Source organism: Sturnus vulgaris, chromosome 11 (genome assembly GCF_052056855.1).
Source record: "Sturnus vulgaris isolate bStuVul1 chromosome 11, bStuVul1.hap1, whole genome shotgun sequence".
Taxonomy (NCBI): domain Eukaryota; kingdom Metazoa; phylum Chordata; class Aves; order Passeriformes; family Sturnidae; genus Sturnus; species Sturnus vulgaris.
Window position 1 is genome coordinate 14320752 of NC_142253.1, and position 25469 is coordinate 14346220.

A 25469-nucleotide genomic window follows, 5' to 3' on the forward strand; every position below is an offset into this window, starting at 1 on the left:
GAGAGCTAATGCTGGCATGGCAGTGCCATTTCTGGCATCCAGCAGGCAGGGTGGCACCTGCTGAGAGCTGGTGCTTGTGGTCACTGCCCACACTGGGTACTGCCTGCCAGAGCACTGACAGGACTGGGGCACCCACCTCTTCCCTGCTGCGGCCTCCCAGCGTGATGGTCTTGGGCTGAAGCTGTGCAATGGCTCCCAGAAGAGCAAAGGTCTCGTTCTGAGCGAAGGTGATGTCAGCATTGTCGTGTAAACCAAAGAGCTCTGGGCTGTCGTTGAGAGGCAGGCCTTTAACATATTGGAGGTAGCCCTGGAGAGGAATCCACACAGACTGTAAGGCCAAGACCAGCTGAAGACCCCCAGGTTCTTACAAACTTATATTCCCCCAGGGGCCTGAAAATGCAGTGGGTTTCAGAGAGGAGACTTTTTTCACTGTGACAATCCCCCTACATCTCTGAGCTGCAATTTGTGACTTGAGTACTTACATTGAGGTCAGAAGAGGTACTGATCTGCTTGTAGATACCTGATTCAGAATAGGTAAAGTCAGGATTTAAAACCTCAGGTTTGTAGAAATCTTCCAAAATGCTCATGATGCAGCGCCGGTCCCAGTCGTCGGTCACGCGGCCACCATAGTTGATCTCCCCAGCTGTATATTTCAGAACCTGCAAGAGACCCCATCAGATCATGGTTCTGATCCATGTCTGCATCCTGTTCCCACCCAGGAGGGGCTGCTCTCACCTTGTAGGGAATTTCTGCATATTCGTTCAAGAACATTTGCAGCTGACTGATGCAGATGCGGAGGTCTCCATCTGTGAACTCATAGGGGATATTGAACCCCAGAGGCCCAAACTTTCTCCTCTCCAGCATGTTCCCATGGAAGAAGCAAAGCGACAGCAACAAGGATTTAAACTCTGTGACCTGTGGGAAGAGGGAGAGGAGTGGCTCAGCTTAGGTGGAGACATCCTTGGAGGGAGTCAGATCCTGCTGGAACCTGGCAGAGAAAATGTGGCAATGCAGGAGTGCCAACTGAAGCTTGGAGAGGGGGAAACCTCAGACAGGCTGCTCTGCTGGGAAAGGCCATGGCTCACTCCTTGCTTAAAAGACAGCTGCATAAGTGCCTTATGCCAGGCCTCCAAAATATTGTTGCTTCTCTTTCTCAAAGTAAAACTTCCAAGTGGCTCTTCACAAATGTGAGTTTAATAGAAACACCTCCTTCTCTAGCACATGGATTCTCTAATGGGGAAGAAGATCTATGCCTGGAGAGGAGCAACATCCAGGTGGAAAGCATATATTGGAGCAGGCATGGAATGGGGACAATGAACCAAAGCCTGATCTGGGTCTTACCTTGGAGCAAGAATTCAAGAAGTCATCACTGAAACTAATGTAGGACTTGAGCAGGTTGGCCTTGACCCCACGGGGGGGCTCAATGGTCATCTTGGAACCATTCTGGAGAATGGACACAGGGAAGTGGTTGCTTGGTAGACTGGTGAGCCAGAGGCGAAAGTCTGGATGCACCTGGAAGTCCAGAAGGCAGCAAGTGCTCAGAAGGTGCAGGCACAGTCCCTGCAGCTGCTCCTGCACTGACCCTCTGGTTCTACAAGGAACCTATGGATGGGACTGAACTAAAGCTGGGCTCCTCCTGGGCTCCAGCCTCCTGCCTCTTATCCAGAGTGGGCTCAGTAAAACATTTCACCTTGCTGGGGTCAATGCCCTCAATGAGTCTCTCCAGTGAGGGCATCCAGCTGGGGGCCAGGTGGCAGTTCTGGAAGAAGACCCAGTTGCCCTGCTCCATGGCAGTCTGCAGCATGGCTTCAGCACGGGGGCCCTGCAGAGGCAGAAAGGGAGAGCTCAGAGACCCTTCCCATGGCACGCTGTGTTCTGCTGAGGAAGTGTTTTGTGGGTGGAAGGACCACTGTCCAGTGCTGTGTTCTGGCTTTGCCCTCATGGCTCAGCTGGATCTTTGCTGTTTGATGGCACAGCAAAATTATTTTACAGCTTGTACAAGCCTGTGCAGGAGGCTGGAGGGAATAGAAGGATTGCAGATGGATTCTGGAAGTTAGAGGGCACTGTAGTGGGAGCTGCTGCAGCTCCCATGCCAAGGGAAGCAGAAGGTTGGTGAGTAAAGGCCCTGGAACACAAGGGTGTTTTCACAGTGCTGCAAGTGTTTGACCTACTTGGAGCTTGGTGAGGTTGATATGAGTGCCAGGACACTGCTGTTCCAGGTATGCACTGACAGCTCACCTGTCCTTGGCCTAGAGAAATGGCAGAGAGCTTTTGTGTGAACTTCATTTCTTCAGCAAACTTGTAGAGGTCGGCAGCAGGATCGGTGCCTGGGGACAGCACGAACACCAGGGGAGTGGTGGCAGTGGACTCCCTAAACACGACTGAGAGGTCAGTGGTCTGCAACAGAGAGTTGATTACACTGGAGAGGCTGTAGTGGAACCATGCAGCACCTCCTCAGCCTTCCTGGCCTCCAGCTCTTCTCTAAGGCTCCAGCGTCCTTTTGGGTGCCAAGGCCAGGAGCATGATCAGTGAGGACCACATACAGCTCTCCCCTGGCTGCATTATGGTCAGGGCATGAACCACTTTCCCATTTGTCATTCGAACTCTTCCCTTGTACACCTGCAGTATCTGCCCCCTCCTAGTGTGGCTTAACTGGTGGACATCAGAAAGGCTAACCCTCATCCAAGAAATAGTTATTTCCCCAGCTGTGGGAGGAACACTGTGGCTGCAGAGGGGCACGAGCACCCTCACTGTAATTGGTGGCCCATTTGTCACAGTCTCGAGGCCTCCTGCTCCATTCCTGTCCCCACCAGCACCTGCTCTTGGCTGGTTACCTGTGGCTCGATGAAGCGCTGATCCAGGTTCAGCACCACAAAGTCCTGCATGGCGTTGGTGATTTTGTCTCCACGCAGACACCGCAGAACCAGAAGCTTCTGGAAGGCATCAAGCCCATCTTCCCACTTCCCAGGCAAAGGCTCCCTGCAAAGCAATTAGGTACATTTTGAGGGGATATGCCAGATCCCACGCTCCACAAGAAGTACCCAAGTTGCCTGCAGGCAGCCATTGGGGCTTCATAAGGGACAAGGACCTTCCAGTCCTTTGGCTGAGGTTGCTGTCTGTAGCTCTGAAAGCCAGAACTGCTTCCACTGGGGAAGCAGCAAATACTTCTGGGATAAGGCACTGAGATAAGGCTCTGCCTTGGGCAAGCAGTGGTCACCCCTGAGGAGACAAGGCAGTGCCTCATACTTTCCCTTGCATGGCACTGCACTGGGAGCAGAGCTGCACTGTGGCTGTATCAGCTCCTCTTGCTCTCCCAGGGATGTCATGTGCAGTAGAGCTAAGGTGACAAAGCAGGAAACACTTGCCTGTGAGGCTTGTGGCTGTCAAAAATGGTCCTGAAGTCTTCAAGGTTGGCTGCAAAATCGTTGTCGAAGCCAGAGAAATTATTCAGGCTGCTCAAGGCCAGGATGTCTCCCCATGCTCTCTCGTTCAGCCAGGCTGGAGCTGGGTTGTTCTTCATCTCCTTTATGGCCCCTCCTGACAGCAGGTACCGCCACTCATCCTGGGAAGAGGATATGATTTGGTCATGGATAACAGCCTACCCACCTGAGCTCAAGGCACATGGTACCATATCCAATTAAAATCCCATAGTACCCTTCTGGCTGCTCTCCTGCCAGGTGTGTTTGTCAAGGAGTAACTGAGCTGGAGGGTCTGATGAGATGAACATAGTGACTGCTCAGCTGCCACTCTCTGCTAACCCCTGCCTGCTCCCTCTGAACTCATTAACCTTTGCAGCAGTCTGGAAGCAAACTGGCAAAAGCTGCAGGTGATTCAGACTAGGCAGCTCTGCACGTAGACACAGAGAGCAGTTTGAAAGCTGAATAAAGACAGAGGCTCTGTGTTTGTCTAGCAGGCTGACAAGCCTCTCGCTAATCCCAGGGAATATAAGGCTCCTTTTCCCCCCAGCACACAGTTCTAGGGGCTGAACAGGCTGTGCTTAAGCTGCCGTAATGGGATCCCTTCAAGGACTAAGGTGACTTGCTCACCATATTGATCTTCCCCTCATTCATCAGAATCCGGGCGCTGACCAGGAAGGCAAACATGAGCTTGTGCTTCTCGAAGAGGCTGCGGCACACATTGCAGTAGAGACTGAAGGTGATGTAGTTGTTGATGTTCTGCACCCGCTCTGTCAGCTCGTCTGAAAAAAAGGCAACAACCAGACAAGGGTGATAGGTGCCATGGGTGACAGTGGTGCTCTCCATGCCAGCTCTGGGTTCCTGGTCACACCCTGCCCAGGAAGGACAGATGCTGCTCTCACGTGCAGACTGGGTGCAGATGTGGGGTGAGGGAGAGGATAGGAGGAGGGCTGTTCTGGGCAGGCACCTGCTTTCTCAGAGTTACGGATCCCCAAGAGGAAGATGTTGAGGAACCACTCGAGTGAATACTGGTACATGGGGTCCACGTTGGACAGGTCTGAGACACAAAAGTAGAGGATCTGCGAGCGGACAGCCACAGGCACATACTGCATGCGGGTGATGTTGATGTCCTTCTCTGTCTGCTCTGCCACTGCGACCTTGGTCTGGAGGACAGAAGCGATGTCATGGTTAGTGGAGTGCTGGCAGAGGATGCACAGCAGCAGCAGGGAGAGCACCTTTCACTTCTGACCTGGATCTCTCCTGCCTTCAGCTTGGATGCCTCCAACACTTTGATGAGCTCCAAGTCATCTACAGGATTTCCTTCAGAAGTGCTGAGCCGATACAGGATCTGGTCTTCTATCTCCTTTAGTTCCTGACGCATCTGGGCATTGCTGACAATTAGCTGGTTTCTGTCTTCTTCTAAGTCAGGCCGCTCTGCAGCCACCACTTCTCCCAACAGTTGGTCTTCCAAGCCACTGTAACAAAAGCCAAGGAAGTGAGGGTGGTAGGTGAGGGGGTAACATGCCTGAGGGTCTGAGGACTGCAAAGAATAAATCTGAGCAGCATGGGCAACTAATGGGGTAAAAGCAGGTACCTGGGTGAGAGGGTGAAGTTGATGAGGGTGAGCTTTGTGGAGACCTCGGGGCTGTAGTGAGGGTTGGGCAGCTTGGTGGTGATGTACATCTTGAAATCATCATGGTAGGGGATCACTGTATCCCCCAGCTTCAGCACAGTGCTGCCTTGCTGTTTGAAGGTCTGTACCAGAGAAGGACAAATACGGGAGGGCTGGGATGGCTACCTCTTGTGAGGAAAGACATCTTACTGTGCTCTGGGCTCTGCAGTGAGTGAGGAGAGAGTCTGAAGGCTCTCAGGACAGAGGAGCTACAAGTTTCCCTGCTGAACTAAAGGCCTGAATGTGAAGACAGCAGTAGTATTTAATGGCCCTGCCTCCCAGGCAGAGATGCCTGCTGGCAGAAGGCCAGCGTGTGCAGGAGGCTATCAGCGTGTTGGAGCCCTGGCCAAGGCATGGGACTCATACATGTGATTCCCATGGCAACCTATGAACGCACCACACCCCATGGCACCCTGGCCAGCTGGCCCCTTACAGCTCAGCCAGGTACCCACTGCCCTCCTTGCCAAGGTGAGACATAGGACCTCTTTCAGCAGGACAGGCTCAAGGACTGGATCAAGCTCCTCGCCAACATTCTCCAGCAGGAAGGGCTTCCCAAAGGTAATGGTGTTTTCCAGAGTGGAGAGGAAGTCCCGGTCACTCAGCTTGGCCACCTCCAGGCTGTTTGCCCTCTCCTGAAAGGCAGCAGGGGAGGGTAGGGTTTCTGTGGTGTCCTGCCACCTTCACATCCAGCTCTGGTGCACAGTACACCTCTCACTGTGCTGATTTAGCTCCCTGGGGCAGCAGAAATAATATATTTTCTTGCTCAGCTAGACTTTAGCTATTTTGGCAAGTTTATCCCACATCAGCAGGCACTAGAGACAGTGTCCATGAGGCAGCAGAAAAGGGGGGAATTAGGGACAATTTCCTTCACAGAGCCATACCCCTCTGGAGCCTCACACTGCTAATTCAGGACAGAGCCTACAAAGTGAGAGCAGGTGGGTGGGAAAAGCCCTCAAGGAGCAAAACAGGAGCAGCTGCCTCAGCCTCCTGCCTGATCCTTCAAAAAGGCAGAAGAGGTAGTGGTCAGTGTTTTCAGCACTTTGGCTGTAGGGACTGTGCTCAACAGCCAGGTAATGCCACCCTGATCCCTCTGTGCTAGAAACCTGAAAACTATTATGGGATGTGTTCATGGTGTTTTGTGAGGTGAAGGCTCCCAGAATGTTAGTGGACAGCCAGAGTGGGAATCTGATTTGTTTGCTGCCTTGCTTGCTTACATGAGGGCTCCTCCTGCCCTGTGCTGCTTTCCCTGAGAAGGGAAATTCACCTGGGATGAATGTGGATGTGGAGACTGTCTGGTGCTAGTTAGGTTGGGCTGGTATTGCATGGGGTTTTGCAGCTCTAGAGCCTGAAGCCTGAGGTTGCTCTGCACAGCTCCTGACAGAAAGCTGTTTTCCCTATCCTGGCAGTCTTTGCTTTCCGCCACACAGCTCTTACCAGATTCTTGATCCACTTGTTTGCTTGTCCTTGTGGGTCTATGTAGTGAGTCCAGCGCAGGGAGAATCGGGTTATTACCCCATTCTCCACGGACAGGGCATCGTTGGGTAAACCAGCAATCTAATAAGGTAGAAAAAGTTGTTGGGTCACCTGGTAGTCCATACAGGTGACCAGAGAGAAGCCCTTGCTGCCCTGGCCCCTGAGTGCTCCCAGTGGGAGGACAGGGGATGGTGGTGAAGGTACCTCTGCCCAAGGCAGAGGATGGGACTGTGCTCTGGAGTCAGGCTTGGGCAGGCTATGGCCAGAGCTTGGCTCTGAGCCTGGGGTTTGTAATGAACAAGACTTACAGGTCAAGGTTGATGGCCTCTTTGCTGCTGCCCAGGCCTGGCAGCAATTCCAGTTCTGCAGTGTGGAGATACTTGGCTATTATCTAGCTGCTTGGTTTGGGGCCTATAATTTTGTCCAGGAGATCCTGGTGAGTGGTGAGCTGACTGTTTTAGCTCTTTACCTGAGGCCCCTCCTTCCTCAGGCATTGTTTGGTTTGGGTTTTTTGAAACTTACCTGCCAGGAGCGGATTTCCACGGGGTCTCCAAGGGTGTTGATGAGGCTTGCATCCTCACTGTGGGGAATGTTGTTTTCAGCCAGCTCCCTCATCCACTCTGTAGACAGTGCTACTCGGTAGTCTCCCTGCCATGAGAAACACCATCATAGCTGTTGTGAGTATCTAAACCCTCCTGTTCCCATTCAAATGGGCCCTGTGCAGCCTCTGGCACAAGTGGAGAGAGATCCTGGAGGGATCTCGCACTCTTGTGTCCTATTCCTTTCTCCCTGGCCAGGACAGCAGAGCTGCAAACTGAGTGCTGAGCACAGCACACTTACTGTGAAAGGGCCCAGGTAGGCCACAAAGCCAGCTGCAACCAGCACGTCCCCAGTGCTGTTGTTGATTTTGTCATCCAGGCTCTCTACGGTGTCTTGCCAGCGCACCTTCTCATCAGCCAAGCTGTTGATGAGCTGTGGGATAAGTTGCACATGTGAGAGCTGCTGTGTGGTCTAACCTTGTGTCCTGGACCTGCTGCTCTCTGGGTAATGCTGCAGGTGATTTTGGTGACCAGAGGCTGGGGTGCTCCCTGACATATTTTCAATTCTGTTCCTGGCTTTAAGCACTCAATCCTGGGATTACTGAGCTGCTCTCAGATGTCCTGAAGACCTATTGTTAGCTGAGGAAGCTGTGCACGGGAGGACAGCAGCTTTGTACATAAGTGCCTGGCTAGCTTAGCTTTCCAGTCCTCTTGAGCTGCTGAGATCAGGCCAGATAGCTTCAGCCTGGGATTGTCATGAGCTGCAGGCACAGGGATATTTCCACCACTGTGCTGCTTGATCTGAAACCGAGTTGCCACATATAAGCAGGCAGAACCCAGCTCTGTCCCTTACCACATCAGCGCGAGCCAGTCTCTCTAGACACTGCTCACACTTCCTCTCCAACTCCTCCTTATTGGCTTTGCAGGCCTCATACTTGGCTTGCAGCATGGCAATGCCATCTTCAACCTCCTTCAGGCGCTGCTTAGCTTTGTCAAGGATCAGCTGAGTGGCACGCAGGTCCTCCTCTGCCTCCCGCAAGGCTTGCTGGGGAGATGCACAAGGAAACAGTTGGTATGTTGGGTATGTAGTCAGACTCTTCCCCCAAAAGCCAGAGATCTTGGAGCAAGAGTTGGTTATCCATAAAAGCATTTGCTGATAAGTGCTAGCCACTGCTATTTCAATATCTCAGTCAATCCAATCCCTGGATGACAAAGGCATTATGTCCTGGCCTGCAGAATGTGGAAATTCCCAGCATCTCCTGCAGAAGGGAACTGCTAGTACTGTGTTCCTGAACACCAAAAGCAACTGGCTCAGAGAGTCTCTTACCCGCTTGGGCTCCACAACCTTGGCCACAAAGTGGTACTTGTGCATGGCACGGACCCACTGGCAGATGGAGGTACAGGCTTTGGAGACCTTGGCAATGGCAGCTGGCTGAAACTCCTCATTGTCAATGTAGGGCTGGATGGCCTTGATCACACTGTCTGGAATATTGTCCTGCAAAGAACAGTGGGAGAGAAGGAGATTTTCCTCTAGCATGCTCATCGCTGATCTTCTAAGGGCTTTCCTCAGAGTCAGCAGCACCCCAGGACCTGACAGGATGGTCAAGGCATCACACACGAGCAAGAGGAATCAAATGACTACATGTTGAGGTCTGGGAGCCACAGCTGTGGGATTGGATAAATCCCTTCCCATACCAGTTCTATCTAGCCCCTCCACACAAAAGAGTGGGACAGAATGTGAAGACTTGTGTGTCTGGGTCCCATTGTCCAAGGCAATGAAGGACACCCAACTCACATGAGGGCTTCCAGGCCAAATACACCTTCATCCTTGGTGTTGCTGAAGGGTGTTACCCACAAGGAGCTCAATTTGTTACTGCTGTGAGAAGGATGTCTGTGAGGCAATACCTGATCCCAGTCACAGCTTCCTTCTGCCACTGCTTACCTTATCATAATCATACAGGCTGTTGAGGAACTGCACTGGGTCCTGGAGAAGGGCCCTGCCTGGCTCCCAGTAATCATCCACCTTGGTGCCTAGCTTTTCACCTGCCACCTTCTTGGGCTTTTTTCCATGCATAATGCAGACAGCTTCGATCACAATCTTCACACCAGGGGGAGGCCGCTGCAGGGCTCGTACCTGCCAAATCCAAATGGAAACAGTTGGGCTAACCTGATTTTTCTGGAAGATGGGGTGCTCATCCCTCCCTCAATTGGGCCAGAGGTAGGACACTTAGAGGATGCAATACACAGGCAGGAAGGACAGAGGCATTTGAAGGGAAAGCTGGTTATCAGAAAGGGCATGGAACAAACAAAACATAAGCTGAAAAAGCCTGCTCTGCTACTCAATAGGTGTGTCCCTATGGGCTGAATCTATCTTGGCAAAGGAGGTAAATCTGTATGGCCCTGGGGAGAAGGCTGTATGGAAATGGAGCACAGGCAGGCTTTCTCCCTTGTTCTATGGGCTCTCATTTGTCTTGTACCCCACCACAGCAATGAGCTGGTCTTCAGCACTTGTGGAGGGACTTCTTGAGTCTCCTCTCAAGCAAGCACCTAGGAATGCTGCTGCAGCACCCTTGAGATGCCTGTGGGTGTCGGGACCTCTGAGGATGACTCCTGCTTTTTCTCTTCTAGTGCTGACCATCCTTGCCATGTTCAGCTGGAGATATTCCCAGGCCTTCCCACTGGATGCTGTCAACAGAGCAGCAGACTTTATGGCAACGCTGAGGCTGATCTACCCCCATGCAGACACCCTCTGTGAGAAGGAATCTGAGTGGCTCTTTGACTGCCCTGAGACAAAGCAATTCCTTGACTGGTTCTGCAGCATGGTGGCTGAGGAGGACGTGCTGAGCCCAGCTGAGGTGGAAGCCTATGCGGCCCTGCAGGCTGCAGGCAAACCCATTTTGGAAGGTGATGCCCTGGAGGAGGCCCTGCAGATGTGCTGCCCGGTCCTGCAGCTCCCGAGCTCGATAGCAGATGAGGGGCCCTCTCAAGAGTCCCTGCAGCAGGAGTTTCAGGAGCTGAAGCAGCGTTATGACCGCCAGCTCTGGAGGTACAGGAAGCTGTTGGCTTGGACGAACAAGCTGCAGGAGGAGCAGAAGTATTTGGAGAAGGAGGAGAAAGTGGTGAAGCAGGAGTTGAGGATGGCTCATATGGACCTGAAAGCCAAGATCTTCAAAACCAGAGCTGTCTTGAACCAAGTTGGCAAGGCTGCAAAGCAGGTGTCAGAGGGTCATGGGAACATGGGGATGGGCCAGCTGCCAACACTGCTGTGCCAGACAGATCTTGCTCCTTACTTGGAGCAAGAACAACAGGCCACTGATGTATTTGAGAGCTTCATTCAGCAGGTTCTACCAGACAGTGTTCAGGCTCCAGATATTTTGGAAGCAAGTGCACAGGGAGAGAGCAACCTGGAGGAGGGGCTGGAGGCTGAGACACAAATGGACTCATACTGTGAAATACCAGAAGAAAGAAGAGGAGCTCCTTATCAAGAATGCACAAAGACACTGTGGGGGGTGGCACCAACAAACTGGGGAACGTTGGTCCAAGGCTCAAAGGCAGAGCTCCTAGTGGAGGGAGGGAATGAGAGAGATGCATTGAGCATGGAGAGTGAGAAGAGAGATGACAGCCAAGAAGACACAGAGAGAAGGGACACCAAGAAAACATCAACACCAAAAGGTCTTGGGACTGATGAAGACAAGCTGCTGGAGGACCATGACAGCTTCTGGAAGGAGCTGGGCCGAATAGAGACAGCATATATCTGTGCCCGAAGGGAGGTTATAGTCACAGCAGCAAAAGTGGAAGGCACCCGTGCTGCACTGGAGTGGGCCCAGAGGACTCTGGAAGGTCTTGAGGATAACCAGGTAGGGCCAGTGCCCCCACTCCTCCCCCATCCTCTGTGGCAAGGTCTGCCTGTGGTACAGGCAGTCCCTCCTGCTGGAGCACAGCTGACAAGTTGGGAGGGGGTGGCAGAGCCAGGCAGCCCAGTGACACCAGCCTGTTTGTGTCCCCCTGCACAGCAGGCTGTTGAGGCTGAGCTCCAGAGCCAGGCTGCCGTGCTCCAGAGGCAGCTGCATGCCCTGCGTTTTGACATCACGCAGACTCTGACACACCAGCTGCCACCCCTGCTGAAGGCAGAGGCTCGCCGCTTTCGCCTGCCCATCCTGCACAAATACTTCAGCCTGGAAGTTGCCCGGCTCCAGAACACTGCCAGGAGGCAGGAAGAGGCGGCTGCGTGGTTGTTGAGCCAGCACAGCCGCCTGGATCTGCTGGGGCTCCAGCTGAAACGGGAGAGAAAGGAGCTGGAACAGATGACTGCTTGGCTGGAGAAGATGGAAACAATCAAAAGGGAATCCCGGCTGCAGGAGCAGCAGAACTACTTCAGAGATGCCAGGCCCTCCCAGAAGGGTCATCCATGCAAATGGATAGACCCCAAAGACCTCACTGCTATACGGTAAGGACCTGAGCTTGAAGAACAAACTAGGTGTGGGGACAGTGGCATGGGAATGGCTGAGACAGGCAGCAGACCCAAGCTACCGGATAGACTAGCAGTGCTCTTCTGCTAGTGCAGAGCCACTGTGACTCCATGGTGGTGTGAAATTCCTCAGGTCTGCTTATTCCTGGACTGATGAAGGAAAGTAAGGGCTTGGAGAATGGAATGAGTACAGAGAACAGAAGTTTTTTTCTAGAACTTTAAGGTAGAGAGTGTAGAGGCAAGTCTTCAGCTATGGAGAAGGAGAGCTGGGCCACAAGCAAGCACAAGGTGCTTAGAGCAAGACCTTTCTCTGACTAGGTGTCCTGCATTGACTAGGTTTTCTGTCTTCTCCCACAGTTTTGGAGTAGCTGTTGCTGGTGTCTGACAAAAAAAGTTATCATGCACTGGCTCTTGAGCCAGCCTGCTCCTTTATGGTGCTCTTCTCAGAGCTCCATGACATCGGATGTTCAACAGGAGTAGCTGTCTTCTCATTGCTGATACACATCAGCTCACGTCCAAGTCTTACAGTGCACAATAACCTCAGAGCCTCAGTACTGGTGCTGTACTCACAGCTCTGGCTGGCTGTCCCCTCTCACAGGCTCTGGGACATGTTGATGGGGAAGGATCAGGAGAAGCAGCCCTTCCGCAGCTATGAGGCCATGGCAGCCAAGTGCTCCCAGCTGGTTCAGGACAAGAGGGCACTGGAAGCCCAGCTGGAAGCTCCTATGCCTCAGGTGTCTGCCCTGGAGTCCTCCATAGAGATGCTCTACCACCAACTGTACAATAGCTCCAACCAGCTGCAGCTCTCCTCGCCGGTAAGGAAGCATTCCTCCTCCCCTGGGCCTTGCAGGGCAGCAGCAGGTGAGCACAGGAAGCCCTCTGCCATCCTCCCTGGCTGCAGGGGGGACACCCTGCTGCTTCCCAGCCATAGAGGGAGGGGAGCTTGGCCTGAACCTTGCCTTGTCCCAAATACCATCCAGTGAGGCAGCAGCTGGCTATGGGACAAAGGTGTTTCAGGCAGTGTCTCACATGTGCTGTTCAGTGCTGAGATTGGGGTGCTTTAGCCAAGGTGTCCCAGTAAGCCACCTCTGCTCCTTGGACTGGGAGGGTTTGGAGGCCAGAGCTGGGTGGGTAGTTTGTTTCTGGGGGGCTGAGCTGTTGCACAGGTATTAGGAAAATCCCTTTCTCTATGTTCACATGAGTTTGGGCACTGTCCCTTAGGAGATGTCCGAGCTGATGCAGCAATTGACCATCATGCAGGATGACCTCTACCAAAAGCTGACAGACCTCCTGAGTGACTTGGAGATGAAGCGCAAGTCTCTGGAGAACCCCATCCTGCAGGCAGAGCGCAACCTCTATGTGCATTTTTACTGCAATGAGGATCGCCTGAGAGAGATGGTGGAGGAGCTGGAGAAACAGGCATCAGCTTTCTCCAAGGGAGCTGCTCTATGGAAAGGAGTAGGTCAAAGGGATCCTTCCTCCCTGCCACAGTAGTGAAGTCTTATTTTGGTTGGGCTGGGTCTTTAATTCTGGACTGGGAGAGAAATCTCCCAGTGGTCTGTGCTCTGGTGACTGGTTACTTGGGTCATGACCTGGCAGCTGGATTTAAAAGAAACTAGGAGCTTAATCCTTAAATACAGAGCTTCTGGGGGCTGGTTTAGATGATAGCTAAGAAATTAATGCATCTTGTGGCATTGGAAGCCTAGGATAGACAAGACACTTCTTGTGCCAGCTCTACAAGAGGATGGGTGCTGGAGGCAAGTGGGCCAACACTGTCTGTACCTTTCCCCATTTTTTGAGGAAAGGGGTTTTGTGTGTTTTTGAGAGAATAAAAGGGTCTGTTACTAACAACTACAGAGCAATAAGCATCTCCCTGTGTGGTGAAATCTGTACTTCTTGAGTGTGCTTGTTTTGGCTATGGGCCGTGATACATGCAGGCTCAGAACCCACCTTCTTTCTCTCACTAGCCTATTTCAAGCCAGTATTCCTTGAATTCAGCCTCTTCTCTGCCTGTGATGGATCTCTTTTCATAGAGCCTGCAGGTTCAGGGTGCTGTGAGCTCTGTCCCTGTGCTGCACAGTCAGTACTTGGGGTTGCTTGGTGGTACCTGCTGCCTACTCCCATGGACAGGCAAGTGGGGTGAGCCCTCCTCCACAGCCTCTCCAGGGCATGTTAGAAACACCCAGGGGCCACTTACTGCTCTGCATTTCCATTTGCATCTGAAGAAGTGAAGGTGAGAAGCTCCAGGGCAGCTGCCAAGAGTGAGCCCAGGGAGGAATGGATGGAGGAGAAGGCTCGGGGTGTTGCAAGTCTATTGAAAGGGAATTGCTGAAAAAGAGAATGCTATCCTTGACCAGACCCAGCTCTGGCACCCTCTCCCTTGACACAGTTACCTCTGTAACATCATTTCTGTTGAGGTTCTTCAGGCTGGCAAGAGCAGCATGCAGGGCTGGGAGGGCTTCATCCAAGTCCTTCTGAGCATCATCTGCGATGGCTTGGGCTGTCTGAGCTTTCTCATTGGCCTTTGCCTCCTCAGCCTGCACAGCACTTCTTGTCTCTTCAGCCACAGCTGTGTCCACCTGCAACACCAGAGACAGCCTCAGAAGTATGCTGAAGGTAGAGCGTGGTTTGCCACTGCTAAGAAAGGACCACAGCCGTCCTGGCAGCTTGTGTGTCTTCTTCCATCAGATCTCAGGGACCTAACTGCTGCAGGGGATGCCCTTCCTGCACCATAATGGGAGAAGGCTTTCATCAGCCTGTATAAACCATTCACAAGCTCCAGCTCTGGCTGTGCCTGGAATGATCTTAGTCTTACAGGAATTAGCTGCCCTACCCATTTTTCTGTTGGCACAAGTAGAGGATGCATAGGGTTGCAAATTTGTAAGGAGATGGAGGAATAGGAAGATATGCTTAGGGGTTTGTTTCTAAAACTGTTACTTCTGCATACCCCCAAGGGTTTAAAGACTACCAGGAGGCATAAAGCAAATGTGGAATATAGCCAAATCCTTATCTGCTACATGCAGGTGATGGCAGACTCTTTTCCCTCTGCATGCAAGGCTGTATTATGTTAGTGCCCCTGTTCACTCTGTCCCAATGTGGCCATCCCACAGTAGGAGATAGGCAGGGAGGAGCATGAGGGGAGAAGGCATTGACAGCCAATACAGAACAGTTCCCTTTTCTAAAGTGGCAGGAGTGACTGTGTGATGATCCCTGAGGTCTGGGGGGGCAGGGTGCAGCTGGAGCAGCTCTCTGATGGGGATGGGATGTGGAGGAATGATCCTGTTCAACAACGAGTCTGGCTTAGAGCTGCTCTGGCCATCTGAGGATTGTGTTAGTGTTGCTAGATTGTCCTTGCAAGGGCCTGGGAGCTCGGCTGAATGACCCGTGGGTAGTGGTTTCAGACAGGCACAGCAGCCATCGCTTCTGCAATAACTCGTGCTCACCAGCCCAGAGCAGGACCACAGCAGGAGGCAGTTTTTGCTGTCAGTTCAGCTCTGCACAAATATGTGCTGTGCCCATCTCAGGCGTTTTTACCTCTGATCAAGCAGGATTTTGCACAATCCCTGCCAGGCCCCTCCAGGCTGTCCCAGTCCAGTCTGAGCAGTCAGAGTTAGAAAGTGCAGGGCTGCCCAGCAGCAGTACCTTTATCTGTTCTATGGTTGCCTCGGTGTCCTTGGCTGCCTGCGCCAGGAGAGGGCGGGAGGACTCCAGCTCCTCCTGCATCTTCGCTACATCCTCTGCTGTTCGCAGGAGCTGTGGGAGCAAAGCAGAGTTAAGAGCAGGGGCAGCATCCATGGGAAGCCCTAGGAAAGGGCTGTGCTGCTCTGGAGGGTGCTCCCTGTCAAGTGTTGAGCTGTGCAAAGCACAGGTCTTGCCCTGGTTCCTGCTTAAGCAACAATCTGACACTATGGTGTGCTTTTAAACAGTATTGCCTAATGTTAGGCATTACTTCATAAGCTTGTGGCAATGAGGCAGCAGAAGAATGTTTCTGTTAGAGGGCTTTCAATTACAAGATTAGTAAGGAACATCCTGAGAGCTGAACTACACAGAGGTCTGTGGTCACAAAGATTGGGGATCCTTATTCTTTTAGAGCTCTTACAGACTCAGACCTTCAGAAAGACTGGCCCTGGCAGAAGTTCTCACTTGCTTTAGCCTGAATTTTTTCCTGTTACAAAGGACATGTGTAGGACATCTCACTGTATTTCAGCAGCTATCAATACCCTGCTCAGAGTGCATAAAGGGTGGCACCAAAACTTTCCCGGATATGAGGGACAAACCTTGTCTAAGCCACTTTGCATCCTGTTCTTGGCTGTCTTCAGTTCCTGTTGCTTCTTTCCAATGAGGGAACTGAAGATGCTGAGGAACTCCAGGTAGCTTTTGGGAGTGATATAATTGTGTCTGCCCAGTTCTGCTAGGAACAACTGGCACTTCTGTGCCACGCTCTGGTGGATTGCTACACATACTTGAATCTACAAGGAGAAAAGAAACAATCTTATTCAGTGTTTTCACATGTTCAGTGAATATGTGAAAGGCAAATCTATGTGATGCCCAGAGAAAGCAAAAGGAGCTTATGCTATACAGTCACAGCAGAGCTTGTGTGTGTGTGGCGGCTTTAGTGCCAAAGAGGGGTAACAAAGGGCCAAGCCTGTTTCAAGGCATACAAAAGCCATGCAGCTCTGCATTTGAATGATCCTGCCATGGAACATCTGTGCTGTAGGGTAGACACTTCTGAAGGTGTGCCCTGCATTGGCTTGGTGTATCCAGAGGCACACGGAACACACAGGAGCAGAGTATCCTCGAGTGTGGCACGTACCATCCCGCCGATATCGTCATTACCACTGCCAAGAAGTGGGAGTTCATTCAGGAAGGAGGAGGCAACGCTCTGCAGGGCTTCAGCAGGCCACTCGTTGAACCAGTCAATGGTACAGCAGTTCACAAGAGAGGGGAACTGCCTCAAGCGTGCGCGGAACACTTCTCCGATGGGGCTGAGGGCAAGGCATGCAGAGAAGATGTGTTACAGCTGGCTCTAAATACAAGCACAAAATCTCTTTCCTTCCACAAAACCACCCTGAAGCATTGCAGAGCATGAGGGACAGGAATTCAGCCCAGGTAGGAGGGAAAAGGGGAATGAAAGCTCAGGCAGTGAGCTGCATGCCTAAAGATGCATGTCTGAACTCTTTCCTTGGCTTAGGATATTCTGGAAGTGTTAAGATGGTGGTAGGGTGATGTTTTATGGGTTCCTCTCTAGGGACAACACTTAAGGGATAAGAAATAAATGTGCTCTGAAGTTCATTTCAAGCAGGTCTGTGCAGAGATCACATCACCAAACCATAATCATGGCCCTGCTTTTCCTTCTTGTTCTTGCACTAAGAGTGCCTCGTACCTTCTGCTATCCCTCCTGCAAGGGAGCAAGCTGGTTATGGACTATGTATTAGATCAATGAGTAAACATGATGCAACTGAGCCTCAAATTCAAGCAAGATATGTCTGTAACAAATGGCTCAATGGTGCAGAGAGGAGGAGGTACCTTGTTTCATTTGAATCACAGATAATTATGCTCTTGAAAAATTCAAACTTCATCTTGAGAGCAGCAAAGTGTTAAAAAAAAAAAAACAAACCAATGTATCTACTCCTAGGGGAAAATGTTATGCAAACCATACTCCTATTCTTCCTCCTTCTCCAAAGTCTGGGGCTTGGAAATAAAGATCCCATTACACAGTCATGAAAGACGAAGGATAAGTAGGGAATAATTAGCATTAAAAGCATGGAGTTGTAGGACTGAAGTGTACCTCATGCACAGGACCATGTGGATATTGCTGCGAACCCGTGCTGTGTATGCAGCCATCAAATTGGCCTTGGTGGGCTGCTGCCCCAGATCTCGAATAACAGGCTTCATAGCTGTCATGATCTGGTCTTGGTCCTCAGGATTGTAAATGTTGGGAATGTCACCAGAGTTGAGCAAGTTGTTGATATCTTCGAGGAAGGATTCACTTTTAATCTAAGTAGATGGTAAAAAGAAAAAGCAGTTTCTTAAGCCAGAAGACACTCATGTCTCACATGCCATGGAGATAATTTCTGCATAAATACAGCCCTCAGCCTCAGGCATAAGAAACAATGTTTGGGATCATTTGGCTCCAGAAAGGCACACCCTGATTCTTGTCCAGCACTTCCAATTAAGCAGCCATATTTCAGCCATTTCAGGGGTGAGAGGATGTGTTTGAGAACAAACATCCTTCTGCCCATTCCCTGTCTTCTTACAGACAAATTAAGCTCAGGCTCTTGCTCCCTGCCTCTGCAGTCAGACCCCAGACACCTGGTTGCTCCTGGTCTTCGTTCCACCAGCACAGAACACTTCATTATTAAAATAAAGCTTATCAGTGTGGGAGACAGAGTAATTGTAGGGTTGTGTCAGAGTCTATGGGATGATCTCCCTCCAGTGCTACACTCAGCTCTCCACCTTTGCTACATCAGAAATACACAGCATCCATCTCTTTGACTAAATGCCCCCTCCTGGGCCCCTTTGCTCCCACATATGCTTCTCACTGCAGGGGAAAGGCTGCAAGAACAAGTAGCATTTGTCTGATGCTCATCTCACTGCTCAGGGCTCTGCCACAAGGGAATGGTTCCTATGATAATGAAGGCAGTAAAAAAGCCTATGGGGAACATAACTGTGATTCCAGAAGTGGAAATTGGCCTACTCATTAGCAAGTTACAGCCAACATTATCCTGTGGAACCAGCAGGCGTAAGGTCCTAAATCTACTCTCTTTTAGAAAAATAAACGAATAATTTTACTTAGGACTTCTAGTATCAGTGGCCAATAGTGCTTAGTTTCTGACAGCTAAAATCTATGTACCCACCAAACCCTTGGATGGAGCTGAAAGAAGCTTCCTTGAGCAAGAGAAGAATCCACCCACTCACACACAGCTCTGCAGACCCTCTAGCAATAAATGCACCACGTCTAGTTTCCCTGGGGCTTTTTTTATAAGACAATGAATGTAGGCTACTGAAGAAATACAAGTTGTGTCTGGTTTGTGTCAAGTTCCTTAATACCCTGTGGGGGAATTTATTGAGCTTAGGGATGTGTTTCTGACTCCTTTTGAGATGGAATCCACCATGCTAATACTGCTGTACCTGTGTGTCTACAAATAGGAAGGTCTTGGGTAGACTTTGAAGGCCTGCCTTCATCATGACCGTCCTCACGTCATCTCGCCATTCTGTCATGCCATAATTTTTGGACAGTTCAATCTGGAAACATTCATATTCTGCCCTAAAGGAAAAAGAAGCCTGTAGAGTTACATCAAATTAAATCATTCTCTTCTATCAATTCCCAGTATGTCTTGTGGACTCGGGGTGAAAGGACTCAGCAAGTGGTTTTCCTACAGTGAGTCCTGAGCATGTGCTTGTCCTTGTGCTCCAAGGACAGCCACCATCCCAGGAACATGTTTTACACAAAGCAGAGATACCTGAGCTCTCTAGAAACCCAGTGCATATGTGCATGTTAACTGAGTCCTAGCTCTTGACTCATTTGAGGAGTCAGCAGCCAGAAAAACATGTAACTGGCAGTGGGCAGGGCAGAAAAAGAGATTCTCTGAAGGCAGCCCCAATGGAGCTGCTCCCCATTCCGTGCATAGGTGGGAGTGCATTACTTACATGTGAGATGCCAGTCTGGTGAGAGACTGTCTCCCACTTCCCCCAACACCCAGGAGAAGAGCATTCCCCGGAGCCTGCCGCAGAATCCGGCTGATTCGGCAGATGTGCTGTATGGCATCCATGAAAAGCACAAGCTTCAGCTCTGGGGTGTTGCTTTGATTGTACTCCTCCAGGTAGTCCTCAATCACAAGCTTCAGCTGTGGGTAGAAACACCCAGTTGTGGCTACCAGATAAAAGCAATTGTGTGTGTGGGGGGGTTATTATCTGCTGGCACAGCCAGGAGTAGGGGAGAGCAAAGCCTGGTGCTTAACAGAATCTGGGAACAGCTCTCCTCTGGGCTCCTATAAGGAACTGCCATTGGATGGGCTGAATTTAGTTAGTGGTGGTGGCAGCAGCTGCTCAATGGTGACCTTAAACTAACTCAGGCAAGTGACTACGGTCTGCTGTTCCCAACTGTGCTGTTTGCCTCGAGAAACAGCAGGGTGTAGTTCAAAATAAAAGAGCTTATGGCTGCCTGATCCATACTGCTCCAGGGCCTCCCTCTGGGTTAGTTTCCTTGCTCTATAGCTGACCACTGCCTGCTGCTGAATCCTGTGGTTAGGATTCTGGCAGGAAAGCACAGGTGCTGGGGAAGAAAACAACACTGGCTGTAGATGGGTAGAGTAGTACACTCCTCTCCCAGTCTAGCCATCACATGGAATAGCTGCAGGAGCAGTTTCTCTTGCCCTTCCCAGGGCTCTCTTCAACAGCACCCTCAGACCAGAGAAGGAGATGAAGCATAAAGACATCTGGGGTTTGATCCTACCCCTTCAGCAATCTCACAGTGAAGCTGGGAAAGCAACACCAGCTGGAATTCATACAGCGCTGAGATCCCTGCCTAGATACCAAAGTCCTGTGTGCTTCAGCAGGGATTGTGCAGCTGCCTCTATGTCTGGCTGTCTCAGCTGTGCTCACCTCTGTGGGGGACAGGCCTACCTACTTTGCAAAAGGGATTGGAAAGCTCAGTTAATTACCAGCCTTTGTCACACAGCTATCACAAGAGGAGAGACAACAGAATAATCATCTGTTTCTGATAATGAGTGCAAAATGCACCACTCATTGCCTTTGCTTAATTACCACTACCCAAGTACTCCCAGTATCTTCTCCAACAGGGAGTCTGGCAGTAACATTAATTACTTGTAAAGGTCAATTGTGAAGTGTTTAATGGCAAAAGTAGTATTGTCTGGGGGTAATGTGCCATTTCTTTCCAGCAAATTTCACTTTTCAGCCCCAAGTGTGGCTCATTTGGGAGATTTGGCATAGCAGGCTGCCTCCAGGATTGCAATGCAGAGACAGCTTGCTCCACCTCAACTGCTTATCAAGGCAAATACAGCCACTATTCATATATGTGGTAGGATTTCACAGGAGACCCCTGGGACAGTTTGTAGTTTCAGACACCTCTAATTAAAGCACCACTATTGTTACTGTTTTCCTTTGTTTGTAGAAGACTGGGAAGAAGTGAACGTAGTTCACAACGTGATTCCCGGGGTCCTTACCTTATCCTGGCTGTCAATTGCTTGGTATACTTTGACATTGGCACCTGGCTCCATGAAGTCTCCAAACAGAACTGGCTGGGAGGGAATGACCTCCTCAAAAGTGGTGCCAAACTCCTCCATCTTCTCCATCATTAGCTTGTCAAACCACGTCCGGTCCTCCTCACTGACCAAGCGATCACAGAAGACCCGGCAGCTCTCGTGGTACCACAATCTCAGCAGGTGCTCTTTGTTCTGGTAGGAAATCCCAGCAAAACAGCCCCCATGAGAGAAGCAGAGAAGTGTTATGAGCATTGCTATCAGGAAAGCTGGTTCCTGCCCAGCATGTGGCCAGCTCCACTCCTATTACAAGGCAACTGGAGCGGAGAAAGGACTGGGCGGAGGAAGCTTCTTTCTCTTCTCCTCTCAAAAACAACTCTTGTCAAAACAGCTGCTTTGCAGAGAGCTCATTACTGCATCAGTTTATCCCCCTCTATTTGTCCATATGTCGGGCTTTCTTTGAGAGATTTAAATTTTATGTTCTTTGTTCTTATCTTTCCCCAGTTTGATTTAATTTTCACAGTTTTCTTGTGTGTTTTTTGAAAGACCCTTTTATTTGGCTGATAGCACAGAACCTATAGTACTTAGGGCTCTAGTACTTCCTGGGATAATTCAGTCTCCACTAGCCAGGCTAGAGCCACAGCAAGGTCCTCAAGAGACCTTGAAGGGGCAGAAGCAGATAATAGGACAACACCTCTGCCCCTACTTGGTCCCTGTCTGATCCCCCATGGCTCCATCCAGCCCTGAATGGGTGGGCTGTGTCCTACTGACTCCCTGTGGCCACTCACCTGCTTCCATGCCAAGGAAGGACTGTGATGAAGGGAGTGTCTGCCTGTTACTGGTACCAGGCACTAGCTAAAGGGGAGGCCACCACACCCATTGAGCAACACCAAAATGCATCTTCAATGGGAAATTGAAGCCTGTTTGCAGGCCTGTGAATGAGGCCTCAACTACAACATTTCAGTCACTAGTGGTGTCCCTCAGGGGTCTGTGTTGGGGCCAGGTCTGTTCAATATTTTTATTGACAAAATAGATGAGGGTATTGAGTCTTTCATCAGTAAATTTGCAGAAAACACTAAGCTGGGAGCATGCGTTGATCTGCTGGAAGGTAGGAGGGCTCTGCAGAGACCTGGAACAGTTGGATGGATGGACAGGGTCCAGTAGGATGAAGTTTAATAAGTCCAAGTGCAGAGTCCTGCATTTTGGCCACAATAATCCCCCCTGCAATGTTATTGGCTGGGGATGGTGTTGCTGGACAGTGCCCAGGCAGAAAGGGACCTGAGGGTATTGATGGACAGCAGGCTAGACATGAGCCAGCAGTGTGCCCAGGTGGCCAAGAAGGCCAGTGGCCCCTGGCCTGTGTAAGAAATAGTGTGGCCAGCAGGAGCAGGGAGGTCATTCTTCCCCTGTACTTGGCACTGGTGAGGCCACACCTCAAGTGCTGTGTCCAATTCTGGGCCCCTCAGTTTAGGAAAGATCTTGAGATGCTTGAGCACATCCAGAGGAGGCAACAAGGCTGGTGAGGGGCCGAGGGAGCTGGGCTTGTTTATCCTGGAGAAAAAGTGACTCAGAGGTGACCTTATCACTCTCTACAACTTCCTGAAAGGTGGTTGTGGTCAGGTGGGGTTGGTCTCTTTCTCCAGGAAGCACTGAGAGAACCAGAGGTCACAGTCTTAAGCTGCGCCAAGGGAAATAGAGGTTGGATATTAGGAAAAAGTTTTCTGTGGAAAGAATGATGAAATACTGGAATGATCTGCCTGGGGAAGCAGTGGAGTCACCATCCCTGGTTGTGTTCAAAAAAGATTGGATGTGGCACTCAGTGCCATGGTTTAGTTGAGGTGTTAGGGCATAGGTTGGACTTGATGATCTTGAAAGTCTCTTCCAACCCAGTGATTCTGTGATTTCTGGTCTTGCCCTGGGTGGCAGGGCTGTGCTGATGGGAGGACTCACCTCAACCTTGCCAGGCTCAGCCATGAGCATGCCCTGGAACACCTTTGAGAGGTCTCTCAGGTTGAAGGTATAATGTGACTTTGCTGGTGTGGGCAGCAGCTGGGATGTGATGGTCGTATACACAGAGATGGTGGCATCAACTAAGGGCTCGTTCAAGTCTTTCACTGCATCTGCTCCCGCTGCAGAGACACAAGGAGTTGGAGAGGATGTCAAGATGGTAACTCTGGGCTGAGAAGATCCTTCCAGTGCAGAAAGGTGGCACTGAGTGGCAGTGGTGCTGGCAGACTTGGGCGGGAACACTTTTTTTCTGCCTTTTTCTGAGAGACAATGAGGGACCTGTCCAAGCACCTGCTCACTGCAATGGACAGCTGCCAATGGGTTTGTCAACTAATGTGAACCAGATTTGGGGGTGGAAGAATGCTTTACAGTGATTCTGTGGTGCAAAGACTTCATGCCCCCCCCAGAGGATGCACTGCCAGACAGGTAATTGATGCCCACTTGAGATATTCCAGACAGGTTTTCCTTTTCCCTCCTTGCACTCCCACAGTGAAATCTCAGCTACTTTTAAGCTAGAAGGTGTGAGTGCCTGCTTAGCTGAACCCCTTGCAATTCATTATGCCCAGCAAATGCAAAGCCACTGAGGAATAATTTCTTATGCAATAGTCTGGCAAGATTTAAACACAGCTGCCAGTTTTAGAGCATAATTTTTTTTTCTCCCAATGAAGTTTATTACAAACACTCTTGGAGAAGTAGAGCCCTGTGACACCCCAGCATTTTGCACTTTTTGCATTATTTCAAAAATCCTTTAATTTCTTTCTAAATCACAGCTAGATGTTTCAGTGTGCCCCTGAGATCACAGTCAGGTACTGGTGCTTCTGAATATTGCAAGCACTTAGAAATCTCTGCTTTGCTTCTCCCATAACTGACTATTCTCACTCCTTTCTACTGGCAGATTTGCAGATGAGGGCATATTTGCAAAAATGATCCTAAATTCCCACCCTGTCAAGTATAAGAGGACTCATTTCACTCCAAATGAACCCTTTCTTCATGGTGGCTGTAGCACCATGCTCAGATACACCCTGCTCAGCTGTCCACAGGCTGCAGCAGATGGAGAGTAACAGAAGGCTCTGTTTCCACAGAAGACTCTTGTCTGGGCAAGTGTCTGTCTGCTGAAAGCACAGGTAAGCTGTGCAATGCTGTGCTCACCAGCTTGCTCTGTTCACAGTCTCTCATCTTTCTACTCTTACTTACGCACTGGATTTCTGTAACTTTTTTCTCCTAGGTATCCATCTAGAAAAAGAACAAAAAAAATAGTTCCAGCTTTACCTGCTGAGGTTAAGAATATCGCATCACCCATCACAAACAAAATCCTCCTTGAAAGGCCCGGGCTATAGGATAACATACTGAAACTGTGAAAGCCAAACCTGAAGTTTGCTGATTTGCACCTGAGACTAAATAGTGTATGAGCTCTCTGTTTGCTAAGTCTCATAAAACACTTTCCCTAAAGCATCTTTAAGCAACTACTGCAAGTTCCAGCTTTCAACACTTTGATCAGATCATCAATATTAATTGCTCCCCCTTCCAAACTCCATTGTCATCAAGATGACTTTCAACATGAGGAGAAGGTAGCAGTTTTCTGCAGAACTCACCCATCCAGCTGCCAAGGATGGTGGAGAAGATCTTCTTCTTGCTGTTGTCATCCATCTCGGTGAAGGAGAGGTAGTTGAAATGGCGAGTGAGGCGTGGAGTGACAGGATTCCTTCCCCCTCCAGGAGGTCCCATGGCACAGACAAAATTAATATCCACCAGCTTCTTAAAAGTACCTTTGAGAGTGAAAAATCCAATGAGTGCTGAGCTGTAGCTAAAACCCCTCGCCACAAATCTCCACGGCAGAGACATCTCTACACATATGTAACAGGCCAACTCTAGCCAAGAGCTCTGGCACAGGATCTGGGTCATACCGATCTGTTTCCGGTCGTACCAGCCACGGTGGTCCATCCACTGCCTCAGCAGCTCAATGGGTGGCTGAGCTCCATATTGCTCCAGCATGGGCATGTTCAAGTCATCAATAAAAAATATGAAGTACCGACCCACGGGAGGCCCGAACACTCCCTTCCGCCTGCAAGGACAGAACCCGTATCAGCGCACAGGACAACTCCTATTGCAAAGGTACTTCTAACTTGATCCAAAAGCATGGGTTTTTTTCATCTGGATGCTTCCTGAGTCAAGAGTTTCAGCTGGTTTTACACTTGATACGTTCTTTTGTAAGGGCCTTTGCATGGAAAAGATCTGGAGCAATGTTCGAGGCACTGGCTTCTCTCCAAGTGAAATTTTGTCTACTTATGCACAATGCAAGGAGTAAATGGGTGCAAATAAAAGCAAAGTTTGAGCCCATGAATCTTTTGGAAACTTCAAACCAGTGGCTGACCAGGGACATGAAATAGAAGCTGTTTACTGTGGGGAGTGGGATTGCAGGTGGGCAGCCACATTTTCTCCCTTCATCACTTTCTGTAAAGATCCCACACCAGGGTTTGCAAACACCTGTGCTGTGAAATGTAGTATTTCTGGAATAACTAGAATTGGAACAACTTTTACCGACCCTCACTAATCCTTCTCACTTTCTTGCCACTATCACAAGCTATTATTAGCTCTCACAATCCCAGCTCAGATGTGCTGTGTGTCCTACATGTTATCCACAGCTGTATGAGCTCAGGGCCCCTTCAGGTCTTG

The 25469-nt window shown here is 50.3% G+C and overlaps 2 protein-coding genes across 2 annotated transcripts in view; one reads left to right on the forward strand and one right to left on the reverse strand.

The window, feature by feature from the left end:
* The window catches only part of DNAH1 (dynein axonemal heavy chain 1), a 71388-nt gene that overhangs the window by 2327 nt on the left and 43592 nt on the right, over positions 1-25469 (reverse strand). The window contains exons 44-74 of the mRNA XM_088171192.1: positions 24701-24858; positions 24389-24562; positions 23991-24029; positions 22740-22918; positions 20754-20984; positions 19219-19415; positions 18700-18835; positions 17357-17565; positions 16382-16553; positions 15846-16037; positions 15211-15321; positions 13962-14147; positions 9043-9234; positions 8428-8595; positions 7954-8145; positions 7402-7533; positions 7084-7209; positions 6523-6642; positions 5571-5720; positions 5011-5171; positions 4666-4891; positions 4384-4579; positions 4047-4198; positions 3366-3562; positions 2835-2979; positions 2239-2397; positions 1691-1822; positions 1342-1512; positions 736-915; positions 483-659; positions 137-307 (exon numbers count right to left, since the gene is read on the reverse strand). Of these exons, the coding sequence (XP_088027318.1) occupies positions 137-307; positions 483-659; positions 736-915; positions 1342-1512; positions 1691-1822; positions 2239-2397; positions 2835-2979; positions 3366-3562; positions 4047-4198; positions 4384-4579; positions 4666-4891; positions 5011-5171; positions 5571-5720; positions 6523-6642; positions 7084-7209; positions 7402-7533; positions 7954-8145; positions 8428-8595; positions 9043-9234; positions 13962-14147; positions 15211-15321; positions 15846-16037; positions 16382-16553; positions 17357-17565; positions 18700-18835; positions 19219-19415; positions 20754-20984; positions 22740-22918; positions 23991-24029; positions 24389-24562; positions 24701-24858 (5131 nt within the window). The remainder of the gene's footprint in view (positions 1-136; positions 308-482; positions 660-735; positions 916-1341; positions 1513-1690; positions 1823-2238; positions 2398-2834; positions 2980-3365; positions 3563-4046; positions 4199-4383; positions 4580-4665; positions 4892-5010; positions 5172-5570; positions 5721-6522; positions 6643-7083; positions 7210-7401; positions 7534-7953; positions 8146-8427; positions 8596-9042; positions 9235-13961; positions 14148-15210; positions 15322-15845; positions 16038-16381; positions 16554-17356; positions 17566-18699; positions 18836-19218; positions 19416-20753; positions 20985-22739; positions 22919-23990; positions 24030-24388; positions 24563-24700; positions 24859-25469) is intronic.
* Positions 9691-13419, forward strand: LOC148222496 (HAUS augmin-like complex subunit 3). The gene is made up of 4 exons (XM_088171193.1): positions 9691-10957; positions 11114-11547; positions 12167-12383; positions 12790-13419. The coding sequence occupies exons 1-4, from the start codon at positions 9704-9706 to the stop codon at positions 13060-13062; spliced, it is 2178 nt and encodes a 725-aa protein (XP_088027319.1). The 5' UTR covers positions 9691-9703; the 3' UTR covers positions 13063-13419.

Coding starts and splice junctions, on each gene's coding strand:
- LOC148222496 (XM_088171193.1), top strand. CDS start 9,704: ATGACTCCTGCTTTTTCTCTTCTAGTGCTGACCATCCTTGCCATGTTC. Junction 10,958..11,113: donor AAGGTCTTGAGGATAACCAG/GTAGGGCCAGTG, acceptor CCCCCTGCACAG/CAGGCTGTTGAGGCTGAGCT. Junction 12,384..12,789: donor AGCTGCAGCTCTCCTCGCCG/GTAAGGAAGCAT, acceptor ACTGTCCCTTAG/GAGATGTCCGAGCTGATGCA.